The sequence below is a fragment of the Protobothrops mucrosquamatus genome, unplaced genomic scaffold (assembly GCF_001527695.2).
Source record: "Protobothrops mucrosquamatus isolate PMUCROS unplaced genomic scaffold, P.Mucros_1.0 scaffold_109, whole genome shotgun sequence".
NCBI classification, from domain to species: domain Eukaryota; kingdom Metazoa; phylum Chordata; class Lepidosauria; order Squamata; family Viperidae; genus Protobothrops; species Protobothrops mucrosquamatus.
In genome coordinates this window covers 179,487-201,648 of record NW_015386185.1, presented here as the reverse complement: position 1 = coordinate 201,648, position 22,162 = coordinate 179,487, and the positions used below count along the sequence as shown (strand labels likewise).

The 22,162-nt window shown below is 35.4% G+C and overlaps 1 protein-coding gene across 1 annotated transcript in view; it reads left to right on the top strand.

Annotated features, from left to right (window-relative positions):
• The window catches only part of DENND1B (DENN domain containing 1B), a 192,107-nt gene that overhangs the window by 21,347 nt on the left and 148,598 nt on the right, over window positions 1-22,162 (top strand). The window contains 1 exon segment of the mRNA XM_029284173.1: window positions 17,710-17,753. Within this exon segment, the coding sequence (XP_029140006.1) occupies window positions 17,710-17,753 (44 nt within the window).

Genomic DNA, 22,162 nt, shown 5'->3' with positions numbered 1-22,162 from the left:
TTTATAATCAAATTCAAATTCTGTGCCTTAAGTGAAATGATGTTTGTGTACCTGTTTCATGGGCTGACTTATGTTGAAATGGTCACTTTTTTAATATTGAAAGTGATATACATTATTTGTAAATTTAATCATATTCGTTTTATGATTTTACAGGAATATCTTTTAATTTTATCCATGAGATGACTGATAATTGAAGTAGAGATTTTACTTATTTTTCATAGTCATTACTACCACAGCTATTTGAGTAGTCTTATTTGTTACCATTTCCCCCCATTTCTCTTATTTTTGCTTCCAGGATGTGAAAATGAATGCTGCTGTGGTTTACAGGAGATTCTACCATCTTTCTTTGACAGCATTATACTTTCCTTATCAATATCCATAATATAACAATTCAATATAAAGTAATTATGTAGCATATTTAGAAGGAACTTGATTTTAATAAAACAACAAAAAGTTTTGGAAAAGGACTTCAGCCCTGAAAAAACATGTAGAATTTTGGGGATCCCATTTTGGGGATCCCACCATGAGAACAGATCATCCACCACAATGGGATGAGGTACCATCAATTCACTGATGATACTCAAGGTTACATCTTCATCCTGAGTGTCCCAAATGATGCTGTCATTGCCTTTTCACAGTGCTGGGAGTCTGTGGGGGTCTGGATTAGGGACAACAGAATTTATTTTGACCGAACCTTGGTAAGACTGAGTTTCTTTGGGTGCATGCAACTCAGTCTTACAGGGTTCCAGGACTTTAATTTCTTTAGTTCAGGATGGGGTTGCACTATTCCAGAAGTAATCCAGTGCACAACTTGGGGATGCTTCTAGATTCATGACACATGCTCAATGAGCAGATGGCAGTCGTGACTAGGACAGCCTTTGTGCAACTTTGTGTTGTGTGCCTAGTTGTGTCCTTTTCTGGATCTGGAGTCTCTGTGTCAGTCACTCAAGCCCTGGTCATGTCATGTTTGGAGCATTACAACAGGCTTTACATAGGGCTACCCTTGAAGAGCATCAGAAGCTTCTGGTACAGAATGTAGCCACAGAGGCAATTCTTAGGGCTCCAAGAGTGGTCCACGTTGTACTACTGTTCCATGAGCTGTACTGGTTGCCAGTTTGTTCTGGGTCCAATTCAAGGTGTCGTTTATCCCTTTTAAAACCAATGATGGCATGGGTCCAGGTTATCTGAGGAACCATCTCACCCTGATGGGATTAGCATGCCTCACCCATGCTGGCAGAAGAGATGTTACGAATCCCGTTGATCAAGGAATTTCAGCTGGCAAAATCCAGGAGAAGAGCCATGGTGCCCACACTCAGGAACAACCTGCCCCTCGAGGTGAGATCTGTACCCACCTTTTGGCCTTCCAAAAGGGATTGAAGAACTGGCTCTGCCAACTGGTCTGGGGCCCCAATGAGGGAGTGGCATCCTGGAGGTAGTAAATGAATTAGAGAGATCCCACATCCTTCTCATGAGTACTTTACTCCCTTCCTCTCCCTCTTGGTCAATTGAATTTTAACTGAATTTTAAATTTATTGTCATTATTGTTTAATGCCTTATATGATATTTTTATTGAATGACTGCAAGCTACCTTGAGTCGCCTTGGCAAGATGAGCAGCATAGAAGTTTAATAAATTAATGAATAGATTTCAATGAGGAAAACACTGAGATTTGAGTATTCCTCAGTCCTGTCTTCCTACCTGTCAGCCAAACAACCTTTGAGTATGGTGGCATACAGAAAATGTTTTTGTATGTATGGGCATATACTAATAATCCATTGATTACTTTGATCCACTAATGATCCACTAATAATGTAATAAACTATTAGGTATCCCAGCATCAAGCTACCAATAAGGTAGCTGAATGAAGAAGTTTCAGAGTTGACATAATTGGGTTCTTATTAAACTCTCTTGAGCTAACCTGTTTCTTTCTGGGGGGATTTGTACCAGTAAAAGATGAGTGTATAAGATGGTCCACCAATCAGTATAGAACTCCAGTTTTATAGTGCTTAATGCTGGAATCTGGGATGGGGAGTTTCATATTCAAAGAGCCATTCAACACTAAAGCTTATAAAGTGATTTTGAGTACAGGTAGTCCTCAACGTACGGCCACAATTGAGCCCAAAATTTATGTTGCTAATTGAGAAATTTGTTAAATGAATTTTGCCCCATTTTATGACTTATTTCACCACAGTTGTTAAGTGAATCACCGCAGTTCTTAAATTAGTAACATGGTTGTTAAGTGAATCTGCTTTCCCTATTGAGTTTGTTTGTCAGCAAGTCGCAAAAGGGGATCGCATGACTCTGGGACACTGCAACTGTCATAAATGTGAATCAGTTGTCAAGCATCTGATACAAATAATGTGACCATGGGGATGCTGCAATGATCATAAGTGTGAAAAATTGTCATAAGTCACTTTTTTTCAGTGCCATTGTAAACTTGAATAGTCACTAAATGAACTGTTGTATGTCGAGGACTACCTGTAATTACCTAATACCTTTCTTGTACTTGTAATGAAGAGAATAGAAGAAAGGGACAGCCCTTGTGTGTTGCTTCAAAGCTTCATTAGGCTTTTATAAGAAAATTATCCAGGTTGCTCTCTCGATTTGCTATTTGTATATCCCTTTTAATTTTTAATTTAATTATTAAGACATCAGCTGGTTTCTTACAGACTGTCATTTTTAAATCCACTTTTAAATCCATCTTAATCATGTCAGGTAATACAGTCAGTCAATCTATAGAAGTAGACACTCTTAAAATTAACTTCTGGGTCCATTGTTCAAAAATATCCTTCAGTATATCCAATATTAAAATATTTGCTTTATTCAGTATTAGTAAGTTGAGTTTGACTGTTGTTCTCTTTTAATTGTAAGCTTTAGTTTCTTCTACCGTTCTTTAATATCCAAGTTTTTAAGCCTTACCTTCTTTCCCATGAAATAATTCTTTATAATTAATTGCAGAATCTTTGTTTTATCTGGATCTTTAGTTTATTTGTAATTTTCTAAAATCAAAGTTTTAATTACCCTTTCGCTGTTTACTCCAGATTTTTTTTGTCCTTAAACTTGTATTTAAAATTTCTTTCATGAAAGATAGAAGGAAACTCACCCAGTACTGTGTAATGTGCCAATCCAAAAGTTCCTAACAGCTGAAAAACAGTTAAGAAACCATTTACAAACCTTTTTAAGGCAGTGATTGCAATTTGAACAATTTGATGGCTATTGTCACGTCTCCCAGAGTTTTAAACCTGCAGGAGACTGCTGACTTGCAAGGAACGCTTGTGAGTGATCTCAAGTCTTTTCCTTGTCCAGGGAGCAATTATGAAGAGCAGGTCTATTCATGATCTTCTTTTTCTGCATTTTGCAGAGCCATTTTCTGTCTTCCATTTTTTTGCCCACTCTGATTCACCTTTCCTGCAGGGAACTCCATACCCTGTCTATGTCTGCTAAACTGTAACCTAAGTGTAATCAGGAGAGGGATCTCTTTAGTTCCATAGAAACAAAGAAGAAACAAAGAATCCCTGGGGTCTCTTAATTTAAAGATTTTGAGTCTCTTTGATTTCTGCAAGCTAGATATTAACTGAGTTCCTTAAATCTTCTTGCCTCAGAAAAAGCCGCCAGGACTCTGCAGAACTTTAAGCATGTATGGCTGAAGTGTCTGGGCAGCTTGGTATAATTATCACAACATACAGGCCTATCATTTGATCAAATATTTACATTTTCTTTAACATTCCAAGCTTAAGTTACAGCAGCACATTATTCTTCAATTTGGAAAAACTTCATCATTTTTGATGATGCAACAATGGAGTGTATCCCATTCCAATTTTTTTTTAAAAAAGTTGTCATTATTTTGACTCATAAAAGCTTTAAGATTTTTTTTAGGTGTCTTCCCTTAAGATTTAAAGTTAGAGAAAAATATTTTCCCCGTGACATATAATTTAAATTTTACCGTGAGTATCTTTTAAAAGAACACCAATGCAAGTAGTTGCATCCTGATAAAATCTATATATTGAGTCTTAAAAAAATTAGTGCCATTATTGTTTAAGGCCTGTATCTCTTAAAGTTTTCTCCTGTCTTTCTGCTTAAACAATGGAAAGTTTTTCCGTATGTTCAAATAACATCTTCATCAGGTTCACAACAGGATACCTTAGTTAATTTTCAGTTGAGTGCCTGATAGGATTTTCTTTTTCTGGTTGGTTGGGTGAAAGTCTAGACACTGAGAGATGAGGCTTTACTGGGGCCTCACAATATAGTTATTGTGAATGTTAAGTAGAAGCAGCATCCTCTGATGTACAGATTCCGTGCCCAAACCAGAAGTACAAAGACATGGCTTTTGTTCCAAAGGAAAGGGACTAATCTAAATGCTGCACAGTGTGAAAAACTTTTTATGCAAGAGGGGAGAAGAACTTGCCTTAGGGGTGAGAGGTCAGGAGTTTAACCTCTGACCGTAAAATAAGAGATCAGCAAAGAGTGGGATGAACAAGGCCAGGGAAAATCCTCTCCAAGTACTTTGGGTATTGTTTACTGAAAACGGGTCAAGGAAATGATTGTCAGGGTGGTTATGTGAATTCTCATGAGATGCATGATTTCTATTGACTTTGAATTTCTTGTGACTTGTGAAGATTTCTTCTCTTCCTCTTTTAGTGTAAGGAAGAGCAGAGTAAACTTTGTCCCTTGGTCTTCAGTTCAAGCATAATTATTAATTATTTTGGTTTTATACCAGTTTTCCTCTGAAATAATGCCAACATCCCTTTGTGTTTTTATGGATTTTTGTGCTTTGTGCTAATTAACTATTCAAGCTAACTATATTTATTCCTAGGATGTTTTTTTTTTACATTGGTAGAAAATGGTATTATTTCTTGGACTCTTTTTAAGTAACAAACTATGTTATGAATCTCTTTCATATAATTTATTTGGCAGACAATGGGAGGACTGTCCTTAGTTAACACGGAAATCTTTGGGTGGTCATTGTTATTGTACAGCACCAGGGGAGAGCTGTTCTCAGTTGTAATGCTAAAGAAATTAGGACATTTTTTTCTCTGATTTTGTTTTGGCATTAAAAGTGCTCTGGAACTTAGTTCCAATCCAATTATATATAATGGAACTGAGTGTCAGTTAATAGACAGATATCTACATAGTCAGATTTACAGGTCTAAGCTAATCAGTACTCTTTTTCTTCTTAAGTATATATAAATTAAATATACTGTATATGAAAACTGTTTTTGAAGTTGTTGGCTAGACGAATTGTGTGATTTACTTTTTTGTCTTCATCTATAATTTTTATTGGGAACCCAAAATCTTCTTTATGTAAATGTAGCATATATTTTTGTATATATAGCATATATTTTAAATAATACATGCTATATTTACATCTAAAATAAGCATATTTTAGCATATATTTTATAAAAATATATGCTAAGAGTTGTATAAATTATTTAATCTTAAAATCTCAAATATGAGCTTTTTTTAGTAAATAATTTGAGCCTTTTCTCATTGCATGCATAATGTTTCTTTGTTCTATTTGAGTAGATTTTGAATGAAGTAATATAAGACATGGAATATCTGTTTTATCTGAAATAAAAGTGGATGAAGATGAACTTAGTTATGGAATTTATAGATTGTTCCATTCTGTCACGATTCTGGGTGGCTCATGAAATGATTCATATGTCCCAATTCTTTTTTTTTCCTGACTTGCTAATTCTTTCAGCCTTTCAGGCAGTATTTTTTTTAAACCAGAAAATAAATTGGATTTACTCTAAAAATAAGAATGGTATTTGAACAAAATTTGTTTTGATTTGCTTTTAATTAAAATTAACTATATTTTTTGCTATTAGACATTAGTCAAAGATTTAAATAGATAATATTTCTCCTAATATGTCATATTATAATTCAGATGATTTGGGCATTATCTTCTTTTGTTTTATGATATTGCAGAAATTAATATGTTAAGATACTACATGGTATTTTAAACTGTACTAAAACCATTAAAAACCATAACTATAGGTTGGAACCATTGAAAGTAGTAACTATGGGATGTGTGATATGTGCTGTTTTCCTGACATTTGCCTCCCTTTGGCAGCCACTCTGCCTTCTAACAATTTCAGGACTCTGACTAATAGCATAGATTGCATGTTGGGTTACTTGGGTTGGAAAATGTGGATATTTATACATTTGACATTTATATAATTCCATAATCGGAAAACTCTGGGAAATATAAATGTTCATAGTATATAATTTTTAAAAATTCTGAAAACTCTCAAAAGTAATGTGCATGTGGATCAGAGCCGCAAGGGAGAAGGCCTACAACTTAGCCTAATAGCATATTTCCTTTAAAAGATCTTTTTTATCTGTTGGAGTAGCACTGATTATTTTTTCTGAAACAACCCTGTTAACCTGTTTTCTTTGCTTATCAGAAGTTTAGTGTTGCCTTTAAAGACTGATATGTGAAGCACGTCAAAACATAGATTTTCAGCTATGTTGCCTGTCATAGATAAATCAATACTTAAATGTATGTGGAACAGCATTTAATTTTTCCCCCCTTGTACTCACATGGAAGGCCCTTGGGACAGATGGCCCCTCACTGTTGATGGTTCGACCCACAGCTTCAGAGGAGTGTGAAGAAAAGAAATTGCTTTCTTTGTCAAGGTGTTTTCAATTCAATTCTCACCCATTAGCCCTGTTTTGTTAAGTTTTGAATTACTCTATCAGGTGACTGATGAGTGTATTTCCCTCTCTTTGGCTATTGAAATAGGATGGTGTAAAATGGAAAAGGAAAATCAAGTTTTCAGTTATTGATTACTAAAATGTCTTTAATCTGTCCCTTGGCTTGATATATTTGAACTGTAAAATAATATTAAATGTAAATAGAATGCAAAAAATGAAAGCTTAACAATAGACTACTATACTTAAATTTATATATATATATATATATAATACACATAAGCAGGAATCAGTGGACATTATTTTAAATATTATTGTGATTCTCTATTTTGATTGTGACTTTCTATTTAAATTACTAGAGCTTTTAAATACCTCTTTGTACAAGTAAGAAGTCCTAGGTTCTCAAGTTAAATTCCTAGTGGGATCACAGGGCTGCAAAATAAAATCTGATACAGTTGGTAATGTCACAATCAGAGTGGTTTGAATTATGCTATCCTGGATACTCCCAGAATGGGAATTGATCTATCGGATCAGATTTGGGTTTTAGTGTCAGCTAAGTTCCCCTGTGTGTCCCTGCATTACCTGTTTTAAAAAACAGAGGGTTTCCATTTCCTTCATACAAAAAATGAAATAAAATAGTCGTTATTGAAAAAAATCTTTTTGAAAGGATTTTTCATGTTAAAATGTCAGAAAAGAAAATCTCAGTTAAGATACTTATTTTTGCAGCAATATTACAACAACAATAACAATAATACGGCAATATAGTTTTTTAAAAAACATTTGAGCTGTTTCAGTTTCAAAACTTCTAGGTAATTGAAAAAATGTGTATTTGAACTCCATATATAAATACAATTTCCAATAGATTTTTGAGGAGTGGTTTTGTACCGGGACGCTTTGCGCACAGTCACTCAAGCTCTCGTCACCTCCCGCCTGGACTACTGTAATGCTCTCTACATGGGGCTCCCTTTGAGGAGCACCCGGAGACTTCAACTGGTCCAGAATGCGGCCGCGCGGGCGGTGTTGGGAGGGACTCGTCGCTCCCATGTAACACCGCTCCTACGCGAGCTGCACTGGTTACCAGTNTACCCCCCGAGATCCGGACGATTCCGGATCTCCTTACTTTCCGCCGCGCCCTCAAGACATGGCTTTTCCAGCAAGCGGGCCTGACCTAGGGAGGATTTTACTTAGGGATGATTTTAAGAATAATTTTAATAGGAAATACAGCTTCCAATATTTGGTTTTTAATTTGGTTTTATAGGGGTTTATATTTTTTTTGTATTTTCTATCTGTACTTGTTTTTAATATGCTGTGCACCGCCCTGAGTCCTGCGGGAGAAGGGCGGTATATAAATTAAATTATTATTATTATTATTATTATTATTATTCAACCCAGGACAAATTTAAATGAACTTTGATGTGCTATTGATGTAATATTGTAAAAAGCTTGGAGGTAGTTTTTCACTTTTGACCGTAGTAGAGCCAGGAATTAAGGTTGTAATTCATGGTGGTTGTTAAGTGAATGCTGCAGTTGTTAAATGAACCAATGGACTTTCATGGTAATATGACTGTGGAACACTGCAAATGGCCATAAATGTGAGCCGGTTGCCAAGTATCCAAAATGCGATCATATGACCAGGGGTATATATGTATGTTTGGGGGGGGCATGGGAACTTTGAAAAGAAGTCTTAAGTAGCTCTCGGGAGGTCGGTGGGAACTTTGAACAGTCACTATGCAACCTGTCCCTGTCATTAAGCAAGGACTACCTAAGATTTTAAAAGATATAAGATTCTGCAGAAGCCCATTCTGATTATTTCCTCTCGTAGGTTCAGCTTCATTTTTATGCTTTTTAACCCATTTCATGGAGTTTAAGGTTAGGATTCTGGCATATGTATCTTCAGCCACCATTATTTCCTGTCCTCTCTTGGAAGGGAGGGTTCTTGTGTAGATTCTTCCTTTTCTTTGTGGATTTTCAGCTCCTTAAACAGTAATTTTTTGCCAAATAAGGGGATTTGACTTCCTAGCATTAAGGTGTTTAAAGCACTGAAGCAATTTGAAGGACAATATTTTTCTCCTCCCTCCCCACCCAACAATTATCAATGCAATACAACATTGAAACAAACACACATAGAATTACAATGAGTTTGTATGTGTGAACTTTATTTTACATAGGTCAAATGAGAAATAGTATGAAAAATGCATATATGCATTGACATAATGCCTTAAATTGTACATGAGAAAGCTTTAGCTTTCATTCTTCTAAATCAGTATTGAGAAAAAAATATATCTTAAGACTATAATCTTTACCCTTGAGCAAACTTTATAGCTACTCAGTCCCATGAAGATCTGGAAGAAACGTCAAACATTAATTCTAGCAGATTATTTTTCATTTGGGTTTAGAATCCTTAATTCTCTTTTATCTGGTAAGTATCAGAGTGCCATAAAGAGTGTATATAGATGGATTAAGTAAACAATCACTAATTGTTTTGTATGTGTCTTTTTTCTTTTCCTATTAACCTTTTGTCATATCCTATTCATCATCAACAAGTAGGATGACCCACCACCATAGCTGCACATGGGGAGGCACTTGATAATGTGGGGCATCTATACCTCGGCATCTGGAGATGACAAGATGCTTGAGATTATGGAAGTTGTGTGCAGTTCCCATTGATTTCATTGTTTTATTGTAGCCAAGATTGCAGCCTTTATCTCTCATAAACACCTTCTGAGAGAAGGTTCTAAATGAGCCTAATTCACTCTTTTCAAAAGAAAGTCATTTGCTGCTGGATCACCATTTTTATTATTTTTGTAATTTAGAAATAGTTTATGCAATGAAATACCCAATAGTTAACAGTTGAAGAATATTTGCCACAGTTCATTTCTTTTAATAGAACTGATTAGAATGCTTACAAATCATTATATAATATTTTTATAGTGACACTTATTAGGTATGAGAATATCTTGTTTTGAGGAATCAAATTTCACATTTCTACTTGGAAGTATACATAATTATGAATATTATTTACTCTTGTTTCTCTTTTGCAGATGCAATTACATTATTTATTAGTTTTTAATGCCCTCCAAATCTGCTCAACTCGTGGCAGCTTACAAATATAATTAAAATATGATATAAAAAAAGCAAAACTACAATGAGCAATCAAACAAATATATTACTTGTCCTCTAGGCATCACAACTCAAATGACTCTAGAAAAATGTGGTTGTCAGTTTCTTGTGGAAAATAGTCAGGTAGGTCATCCCTGTAACCTGCAGGGATGATGAAAAGAATAATGCTTGAGAGGCCCAATTGTTAGCGCAGTAGATGAGCTGGGGATCCTTTTCTCTAAATCCTTCATTTTGTAGCCAGGCTAAAAGCATGGCATGTTCAATTTCATCTTTGCACTTTCTGTGCAATGAACTTTCACCCGATTAAGGTTTTCGTTTTATGGCATAACTAATGGCATTGCAGCGAAAAAGACTTTCTTTTTATGTTCCCAGGAAGCTGAAAATGGCTTTCTATCCATGGAAATGCTCTAATACAATATTGGGCAAAAGAGATTCACGGTCCAAGGTGGAAAAACGATAGCTCAGATTGGGGGTTTTTTTGCAACAGCAAAAAAGATATAAGGTAACAATATTTCAGAAGCTAGCGTTTCTAGTAAAATTAGAAAAGTTAAAAGAAGTAACATCAACTTTTCGTGATTTTTAGTAGGAATGGGAAACTTACTTGACTGTACACACATTTTAGAACAAATAGAAATCTTTATAAAATGATTTCAATGATATTTTAAAAATTTTTACTGGGGAGAAGAGGTAAATTCTTGTGTCCCTAGCTGAAACCAAACTGTACTCAGATTTTTTTTTAAAAAAAAACCTCCATTGTATTTAAAATAGCTTTAAAAGTATAAGCATAGGGTGGGAGGAGGTGGGAGGGAATGTATAAAAGGTGCTGCTCAGAAAGGGTGCAAGGTGTGCATGAGAAGCTCCATATGGCTCAGGGAGGATATGGGGGAATGTGTGGATGGTGCCATGTGGGTCGGATTTGCGATAGGCTGTTGGGAATGTTTCAAGAGGCTGTGTGAGAATGGCTGTGTGAGATGGGGATGGTGCAAGGGATTGTGGGTCAGGGAGGGTATGAATGGATGCCTGGAAAGCACAGTACAAGTGAAGAGGGGCTGTGGGAGGTGCATGGATGGGAGAAACTTACCATAGTGACTTATGACCTTCCTTGCCAGCTTCCCCACTGGCTTTCTGGGGAAGCCAGCAGGGAAGATTGTAAATGGTGATCTTATATATGACTGTGCTGAGCTTAGTAACAGGTTGTAAATGCAAACAGTTGTCAAATACCCAGATCACAATCACGTCACCGATAGCTAAATGAATGATTATAGGTAGAGGTCTACCTATATTCTATTTATCATACCATAAATCTTTTATTTATTTATTTATTTATTTATTTATTTATTATTTATTTATTTATTGAATTTATATACCGCCCTATCTCCCTTACGGGGCTCAGGGCGGTGAACAGGCGATAATAAAAACCACGATAAATATACACGAGTTTCTGTTCTAAAATCAAATTAAATAACAGGCCTGCTCTAAAAGTACCCCATACAAAACCCCCAATAAAACATAATCAAACTATGCCAGGCCGGCCGCACGGAATAGATGGGCCTTCAGGGATAGGCTTTTTGTTTTCTTCCAAACAAGATAGAGTTTTCTCATTTTTTCTTATTGAGATTCTCTATTTCTTGAACAATGTAATCAGAATAATTAACTTTTTCACTCTAGTAAGAATACATGAACATATGTACTTTTCTGGCCAGATAATTCTTGTAATAGGCTTCAGATTAAGTTATAAGAATAAAAAATCTGTTCTTTATACAAAAATGCCTTTTGGTGATTTGAATGAAAATCTGCTATCAAGAATCTACAAAACTAATATGGATATTTTCATATCGTCTTTAATCTGATGCATTTTGAATGTCATACAGCATATATTTGTGTTCCAAATGATGATCCTTTTTATTAAGCTTCTGTGTTCTGAACTGTTCTTTCTTTTGATTATGTTGGGTGCCTGGCAAATATTGCTTGCTTTCTCTTGCTTGCCTGTGCTAGCATCTATTCAAGTCCTTAAAGCTTTTATCTATTTAGATTCCCTATCTAAGATTCCCTCCTAATCTTGGATGTGTCTGATACCAATATGCTTAGCCTCTAATATGTAGCTTTCATATGAAATACATGAAATGCTGAGAACATTTTAATTTGAAGTGCAGGAATGTTCAAAGTAGAATAGTTAATTCTTTTTTAATGTATATGGTTAATATCATCCTCTTTTGTCTTCTTTGAAACTAGAAAAAATACAGGTAATCCTTTGGTTACAATGGCAACTGGGAGTAGGATTTATGTCCCTAAGCAATGTCATAAAGCTCAATGTCATGTGACCATTTTACTTAGTGACTGAAATTCTAGCAGTCCCAGTTGCCATCATAACCCCAGGACAGTGCAGATCATTAGCTGAGTCCAGCAAATGAGAGCTATGGGCCAAAAGAGTCCTGTAGGTGGGCGCTTGCCAAAACATGGGGCTTGCCAAAACATGGGGCTTAAAGTGGTATTCCTTGGTGATGGTGGTTTTCAGCAGCCTGCCCCCAAGCTTCTACTTTAGGCCCAGCATTATTCAGAGCACTTGACTCAAGCACTGGCTGTGGGAAGCCCCAAGATGGCTACCCTCAAACCCCAGCTATACATTTGGCTCAGTGCCACAGCAAGCCTCATGTCAACTCAAGCCATGTAGTCTTTAGCATCCATTCACAGCTTTTGCCTGCCAGCCTGCTTGTCTGGCACTCCTGCCTCTTCCCAGGTAAAGAATACAATGAGGGTAAGTTGGAGATGGGGGTGATGGGGTGGTGGTGGGTGGTGGTTATAAATGCAGTGACTAGAGGGGCACTGTGGTAGCCGGAACTTTGAGGATTTTTTTCCAGTGCCTTCATAACTTTGATTGTTGAATAAATGAATGGAACTTGAGAACTACCTATTAATTTTCTGATTATGAAGTAAGCACAATAGCTAGCCACCCTGTCCTTACATATAAAATGCTGCTGGTATATGAGGCTATTATACAAAATGCAAAACAATGTAAATTATATGTAAAGGTAAAGGTTTCTCTATCAATCATGTCCAACTCTAGGCACAGTGCTCATCTCTGTTTCTTGGCTGAGGGAGCCAGCATAGTCTGAAGATAATTTTCATGTCATATGACGGGCATAGCTATACGCCAAAGGTGCACGGAACACTGCTACTTTCCCACTGAAATGGTACCTATTAATCTACTTGCATTTGCATACTTTCAAACTGCTAGGTGGGCAGGGGCTGGGGCAAGTAACAGGAGCTCACCTCATTGCGTGGAGCTTGGGTCTCGAACCTGTGCTGCCAGCTCTAGCTGACAAGCTCAACGTCTTTAACCGCTGAGCCATCACAACCCCTCAAATTATATGAGGAAACACTAAATAGAAAATACATACTTTCTAATTATTACCATTTTCTCAAATTATTTTTGTCTGCTTATGAGAAAATGCTAGGTATCTTTTAAAACTATTAATGGCAAATGGCATAGGGATTATGAACTAGAAAAAAAATCTGTGTTACTTGTCACTTAAGTTGTTTTGTGCAAATGATTCCCTAATCTGTGCCACACCACTTGCATACCTCTCTGATTCTTCCTGACCATGCCTCTACTCAGGGCTTTTTTTCTCGGAGAAAAGGTGGCGGAACTCAAACCTGGCCACGCCCTCATCAAACCCTAGGACCGCCCCTTTAGAGAACAGGAATGCAAGTAAAATTTGGGAGGGGCTATTTCCGGTGCGGCCGGCCCGGAAAAAGGTGCCGGAACGCGGTTCCGCCGCGTTCCGGCTGAAAAAAAGCCCTGCCTCTACTACACTCGCTTGCACACAACCTCCAACCCTTCACGGCCCATACATCACCTCTCACACCATGCTTGTTGCACACTCTCCCTGACCTGCACAGCATCTCTTGCCCATCATCCTCAACTCTCCCCCACATCCCCATGCAGCCTCTCGCTTCCTCTCCTGCCTAGCAGCATCCACTTTCCCATCAGCCATTTATTGCCTAACTTCTTTTAGTTATGGGAAACTGGCAATGAATTTCCACACCTCTTGACTATGGGATTCAGTTAACAGTGGCAGCTGGGATTACAGGGATTGCTGTTGCGAAAGTGATGCGGTTGCACTGTACAACTGTATCACTTAATGACAGAAATGTCTGGTCCCAATTTCTATCGTAAATTCAGGACTACTTGTATGTTGTGCAGAGGGACTTAGTGTCTTACACTGTGTAAAATACTTGAAAGTCTACCTGTTCTTCCTCTCTCCCTCTCCCTAATTATTGTATACATATGTATTACAAAGATAATGAAGTCAACACTCAAGATTGGGCGCTTTATGAGTTTGAGTCTAAACTGCCCTGCATTCCAAGGCAGCATCAATTCTAGGAATGCGAGAGGAGATGACATTGTATAAAAACAAATGAGAAAATAGCAGAACCAGCCTTGCAAATGCATTCCATTATTATTAATATACACTTGACTTTTTTGGATCTTCATATAAATATGTAGTTCTATGTTTTTTTTTTAAACTAAAAAAAAATAAGGTAGGCATATATACATTTTTAGTGTATATTTGTTTTAACTCACATTTCCATTATCGTAGTAGGGCCTACTCTTAGTATTTCAACCTCAAGCAATATAAAATAGGATATTTTGAATGATGAATTAAGTAAGATTCAAATATCTGATAAGAAAAACAAATTTAGATAATACTGGATTTGTAAATGTTTTTGAGATACATTTTCTAATAAAAATATTTTCTCTGAAATGTCTCTTGAATTGATTTATAATAATACCTTTGAACAATGAACAATGACTTTTCCTGTTGAAAGCTCTTTTTAAATAAACCACACACAATTTTGTGTCCTTTGTCTCCTGCTCAACATTGTTATTTAAGATGATATAAATATTTTATATCTAGATTTAAGTAGTTTACATGTAGATTTAAATACATTAGGCAAGCATATCATATATTATATATTACAATAACCAAAATAGTAAAGTCACTTCTGTGTCTTCAAAAGGGATTAGGACAGATATATTATTCTCAGAGACTTTGATCCATTTTCTTTCCTAACTGAGAATAACAGACTTCTATGCAGATGAGATGGTCAATTTTTTCAGCTGGTGCCAATATCCTATGGCTTCGACAGTCTTTTTCAGAGTGCATCTCTTACTGGATGATTTGGTTATATACCACATGTTGTGTACTTGAGTCCTGCATGAAGAGAACTATGAATGGTAGTGGTTCACAGGTGCAACTGATCTGATGTAAAACTGGTTTCAATATATTCTATTCAACAAAAGAAAAAAAATGAAATATTGTTTAACTTCAAAATTAATCCTTAAAATAAAGGGAAAAGAAACTAATAGAAAATGGTATTTTTTAAATAATTATACTCTTATATACTCTTCCTTTGTTCTTTTATTAAAAAAAAGTAATTCAAGTGTTGACAGTGCTTATCAAAAATCTCTTGTTGCAAATTAGGTGTAGATTTCTCCTGCCAGTGTTGCATAATTTTGTCAGCTCCCATGCATGAAGAAAATTCATAATTCTTGATGCTTTGCTGTCTAGTAGGTTACAACTACCAGAAATAAATCAAGAACATAAACATTATCAACACACAGCAATTCATCCAGTAAAAATAATTTAAATTTTCTTTTGTTTTTTTTGTAAATATGTGGAGTACTATTGTTTTTGAAGAAAAATAAATCATTTGTCTTATTAAAATTTTATTCTGGGAGATGGGTCTGAAACACTACCAGGCATAATTAATTATGGTTGAAGAATATCTGGTGAATGGTTGCAGAAATTTGGTGTGATCTTTTAGTCATTTCTTAGTGCTTTTGGGATTAGGCTTCATGTCATATATACTTTTCATGAGGATAGGTATAGTTTCAATTTACAAGTAGTCCTCATTCACCAACCACTTGTCCAGTGACTGTTTGAAGTTGCGATGACGCTAAATGAGCGATAGTTATGACCGTTCATCGAGTTTCTGGCTGTTGCAGTGCCTCTGCGGTCATATGCATGTGATCTGGTATTTAGCAACATGTTTGCACTTATGATAGTTGTAATATCCTCCGGTCATTTAGTTGCCATTTGTGACCTTCCCTGTCAGTTTCCTACAAGGAAAGTCAATGGGGAAGCTGACAGGGAAAGCCACAATGTAATTCCTCCCCCCCACCCCAGCCTTCTTGAATGCCACACTTTTCTTGGCCTCCCTTTGCAAGAATGTCCCCGTGCCTTCCTCCTTTTCCCTTCTCACGGGTACACTAGTGCCAGGGGTAGGCAACCTTGGCTCTTTTATGACTCGTGAACTTCAACTCCCAGAATTCCTGAGCCAGCATGGCTGGCTCAGGAATTCTGGGAGTTGAAGTCCACGAGTCATAAAAGATCCAAGGTTGCCTACCCCTGCACTAGTCCTTCCTTGCAGCAGTTGGCATATGCAAAGCAGATTCAACATGTGATTCTGTAATGTTCAGTAAGAAAATTGCATATTGAAATGGGAAAACAACTTTTAAGATCTGTTTCAAAGTATTATTAATTTCTGGATCTGATGGACTTTAAAAGATTGCCACCAAATAAAAAATAATAATCTAACTTGATAATTACATTTCCAACAATTTTTAGAAAATGAATTGTTCATTTTAACAATCAGAACTGGAATATGATACCAACAGTGGGACATCCTACATCAATTTTCTCTAAGCATAATATGTGGAAGAAATTAAATATCATTTTCCATTGAAATTCCCATTGCTGCTTATTATACTACATTCAAATAAGAGCTTATATGTGCTCTGAATGAATATGTAATGTGCTTGTAATACTTGTAGAGTTCTTTTGGCTTTCTTTTCCTTCAAATAGTATGGAATAATATAATGTAATATTATTCTTCCCACTTGACTTTAATGAAATAATTTTCTTACTAAATATTTATTAAAAGTCAAATGCATTGTAAGTGGGTAGTTAGAATTACTATGGGGACTACTATAATCTAAAGCGTCTCGCTGTCTTATATCTAATTGAATATAGTTATGTTTCAGATGCATATAAAAATGACTGGATGTAGTAGTAAATATATAAAAATGAGTAAGGTACAATCACAATTTCTGTGTATGCTACAATGTCATGTAATAATGCCTCTTATCACACAATGCTCCTCAACATTCAATTGGGTACAGTATCTTGAAATACAATGAAACAATGCAGGAATAAAAGAAATCCAGAACGAGGAATGCTGAGAGATGTATCTTATAATGTGTAATACTGAACATTGGTTAGCCGTAATTTATAAATTACTAGTAAAATATAAGCCAGAATCCAAACATCCATATGACACACACAGTCTGAAAGATTGTTTGGTTAAATGGATGCAGCATTTAAATATACTTGCAGATGCAACAGTGGAAGTTTCAGTGGTAGAAGCAGAAACAAAAGCAAATGCATGCATGCATCAATGCCATGATGCAATTATTGATATGTTTGTTTGTTTTCTTCAATCTTATTCTCTGAAAATCCCAAATGTTGCAAAGGTTAGAGGACAGGGGAAAAAAATCCAGATGGTCATTTAATAAAGTAGTACTTATGACATTAGGAAGCGATACATTTCACCTTAATTCTAACTCTCTTTAATACATTAAAACAGTTGGGTAAGTAATTTAAATAACGTTGAAAAACTGTACAGTTAAAAAGCATTGAGTAAAATAAGCATAGAATAGCCTACTGAACTGTTAACAAGTATGCAAATATAATTATAATATGATATTTTAGAACATATTTTGAATACTTTAGGATTTTTTTCTTAGACACATTTTTGTATAGTATCTCTCTGTGAGCCTAAAGCAACATTGGCCCTCTTTAATATTAATGTACTCTACTATAAGATGCTGCTTCTTTGCCTCTGATTAATGCTGCCTGTCAATTATTTACAGATCCTGTGGTTTTGTGGAAGTTCCCGGAGGACTTTGGAGATCAGGTTAGACATGTGAGATTGATCCTTTTAAAATGACAGAGTAGTAAATGTAATAACAACAACAATAATAATATTAACATCATTTCCCTCTCTGCACCAGCTTTTCTACTGAGCTGAAGAAAGACAGAGGGTTGGGAATAACAGTAAGATAATTTTCACTAGCTGATTGTATTATTAGAATTTGTTTGCTGCATGAAACATTACGCAGGATATTAGTTACTTTCATGGCCTTATTAAGTTGAGGCCATGGATGTATGTGTGGATTTATCTCTTTGATGGAATTGTTTTTCCCTACTATTATTAATAAACTTCCTGTGGACTACATTAGCATAAATTATGATTGATATAAAAAAAATAAAATTGTCACGAGGTGCATAATTTTATCAATAAGCCCAGATAGTGATTTTAGATATATTTATTCACACAAAACTGATGAATCAGATCAGACATAAATGTTTCATGATAGCTCATCCCATTGTTGATAGAAATATCATACATCAATGTTTCTCAACCTTGAGAACTTGAAGATGTGTAGACTTCAATTCCCAGAATTCCCCAGCCAGCCAAGCTGGCTGGGGAATTCTGGGAATTGAAGTCCACATATCTTCGAGCTCTCAAGGTTGAGAAACACTGTCATATACTGACGCCATAGTATCGGTTTGTCTTACACCTAAAGCCAAACAGGTGGAGCTAAACTAAATATTAATGGTTTTGAATGTCTTTTTTCATAGAAATCTGTAGTATTCGGTGCATAAAATATTTATCAGAGGTGTACAATCTGAGTTCTGAGAACACATAGTTTCAGAGTCCCTTCAAAGCTTACAAACTATAATTCTTAGTTTGATAGGAGTCCAGTCATTAAATACACAGGTAATAATCATGTAACCTGATTCAATTTAATTTGATTTGTATAAAATTTGGATTTAATAGATGTAATAGAAATTAAAATTTTGATTTTACGCTGGCCTCCCTGCTTTTTTTATTTTTTTCCCCTGACTCCTGCTTACAGTTTTTGATGGGTAGTTCGTAATAAGCATTCAGTCTTGTAAAAGTTACCCTTTTTTGATATATATTGTTATATATACCAAGTTACGAGAACCTGGGTAAAAATTTGTATTTAATACATTTCACTAATTAAAAAAACAAAACCGTAATTTCAATAGTTCAAGCATACAGTATTGCATGCATTCTGTTTCTAATTCTGTTTTTAATATTGGGATTTATATAACAATTATGTTTGCCAGTGTGGTTTACAACTCAGCACTTGTGCTCTTGTACCGAGCATAGTTATGCAAATGTGAGCGCTATTAAAATCGACAACACTGATTGTTAATATCAACAGCAAGTGTTCATAATAGTACAGAAATTTTAATTTAATTTAGATTTTAATTCTGGGATTGTTGTTTTTTTTGACAATTTTTCACAGAGAAATAGAAGTTGAACTCTATTTCAGCAGACAGAAACTTCATTTGCAGAATAAAATTAATTTATCTTTGACTGAGAGCAAAGTTTGTTACTTTTAGCCTTACTATCTTAATTATGGTTTAATCTCAAAGGCATAATACAGTTCATATATATTCATATGCTGGGCTTGCATGTATAACAAATGTATTATACTTGAAATTAATATTTTAATTTGCTTTTACTGTGTTAAGAACTTAGATAGATCTCCCTTTGAAGCCCTATAGATACAGTTTTTGAAAACAGAAAACAGGGATTTTTTTTTCATAGAGTTGCTTGGGAGAAGGAGTGAAAAAGATATTAATCCCCCCATCTTTCTTATCAAGGTAGATGTGTGGCCTTCTGCTGTTTACCACATAATGAATCAACTGAATGATGAAGAAAAGTGGATATAGATTTTTAGCACAAAGAGAACATGAAGGATGAAGAGGCCTTGTAGCTGACCATGTATGATGCATATAATATGAGAAAGCGGTCAAATTATATAAATGCACCTTATAGTTTATTAAATAAATGAATAGATCAGCTTCTATTCAAAGTGCAAAAAGTAAAAAAAAAAAGGTTAAAAGGTGCAACTAAAATTAAGGCGTGCAGAGTAGTATTTTTTTCTTAATTATACCTGCTTCTTTTCAATTTTCTTGAAAGTGGCAGTCTCTGTATTTGTGTAATAAATTTAAAAATATTTTCATCCTGACTCTTGGGTTGTTGGCTACCAGTAGCCCTCAGGTAGATTTTTGATTTCCACAAAGCAAACTAATATATAGTTTATATTTATTTACTGCATGTCCTGTATTTTTTTTCTATTTTAACAATTATAGTTAATTATCTTTGCTTTATTCTTGTGATAATCACCATCTGAAATTAATATAATATGCCTCCTCCAATTTTATGTTTCCTTCAAATATTTATATAATATTCTCTGTTTGACATGTTTTTGGTCAAAATATCACCGTTAAGGTCAAAATCGTGATTATAGTACCTTCCAATATTTCTCTATAGAAGCAGCATGGTTTTCAAAGATTTGTTCTTTTGGCACTGAAGTTGAAGGTTTTTTTTTCTGAATAGTTAGATTAAAAGCTTAAAGTTTATGTTAACTGCCTCCTTTTCTTTCTTCCTCCTTCACTGTGAGTAGGCAAGGAACTATACAGTGAAGTATGTTGAATCATTATTCAGTAAAGCCCTATTTGCTCTTCCATGGTTTTCAGATGCTCATAAAAAGTTAAGAAACTTCAAAGCAGCATCTTTGGCAACCATTTTACTACTTGCCATTGCTCACTGCTTCCTGGAGATTTATTTTCCAGGCGAAGGAAGAGCAGTTGAGTCAGGGACCACCATTTTTTGAATTAAGTTTAGTTGAGAAGGTACACATTGCCAGTCCCTATTTTATAGTTTCTGTTCTAATATACTATGTAACTAACTGAAGATAAATAAACAACGAAATATCACTCTCCCTAGCAAATCATTACATTATGATATTCCATAACACACAAATTTTCACCACCAGATGGATTTGTAACTGGCTAACAAACTATACTCAACAAGTAGTCCTTAATGGTATTGTGTCTACATGGAGGAAAGTAAGCAGTGGAATACAAGGTCCCATCTTAGGCCCAGTACACTTCAATACCTTCATAAATGATTTAGATGAAGGAACAGAAAGGGAACTCATCAAATTTGCAGATGACACTAATTGGCAGGAATAGCCAATACCCCAGAAGACAAGCTCAGGATCCAAAAAGATCTTGACAGACGTGAACAATGGGCTATCCAACAACGTGAAGTTTAATGTGGAGAAAAGCAAGGTTTTACACCTAGGCAGGAAAAACAAAAGGTACAAGCACAGATTAGGCAAAATCTGGCTCAAAAATAGTAACTGTTTGAAGGATTTTGGAGTCCTAGTGTACAGTCACTTAAACATGAGCCAGCAGTGTGTAGCAGCAGTCAAAAAAACTAATACAATCCTTGATTGTATAAATAGAGGCATAGAATCAAAATCACGTGAAGTATTAGTACTGTTTTTTAAAGCCTTAGTAAGACCACACCTGGAATACTGCATCCAGTTTTGGTCACCATATTACAAAAAAGAAGTTGAGACTTTGGAGAAAGTACAAAGAAGAGTAAATAAGATAATTAAGGGCCTGGAGACAAAAACATATGAAAAACGATTGCAGGAATTGTGTATGGCTAATCTAGAGAAAAGAAGGACTAGGGGTGACATGATAGCAGTATTCCAGTATTTAAGGGGTTGCCGCAAAGAGGAGGGATCAGCTTATTTTTCAAAGCACCAGAAGGCAAGTTAAGAAACAATGGATGGAAACTAATCGAGAGAAGCAACCTGGAATTAAGGAGAAACTTCTTAACAGCGAGGACAGTCAGTGGACAGCTTGTCTTCAGAAGTTGTAGGTGCTACATCACTGGAGCGTTTTTAAGAAAATACTGGACAGCCATCTATCTGAAATGGTATAGGATCTTCTGCTTGAGCAGGGAGTTAGACTAGAAGACCCCCAAGGTCCCTTCCAGCTCTATACTGATTGATTGAAATCTATTCATTTCTCCTTTGCCAGCCATTCATGTCCCTTCCTCTCAACCTGCTTCTTCTTTCTGATTTTGTCTTTACATTCCTGCAAACTTATCTTTTAATCAATCCTGCTTCAGGACTTTGCCCAGGATTTCTGTTTCTTTTTTTTTTTTTTTTTATATCTTTTTTTTTTTTTTTCAATATAAAATTTTTATTGTTTTCATCATAAAAAACAACAACACCAGTATTACACAATATTATTACACAATATTATATCCCACCCCCCCGGACTTCCCAAACCGAATCCCAGGCTAATATTCAGATATAAGTAAACGAATATTAATTTCTCTAACTCCACAAACTCTATTATAAACAATCCATCTCCTCCATATTAATAAAAATTATTCATTTAAGTAATTCAGATCACCAAAAT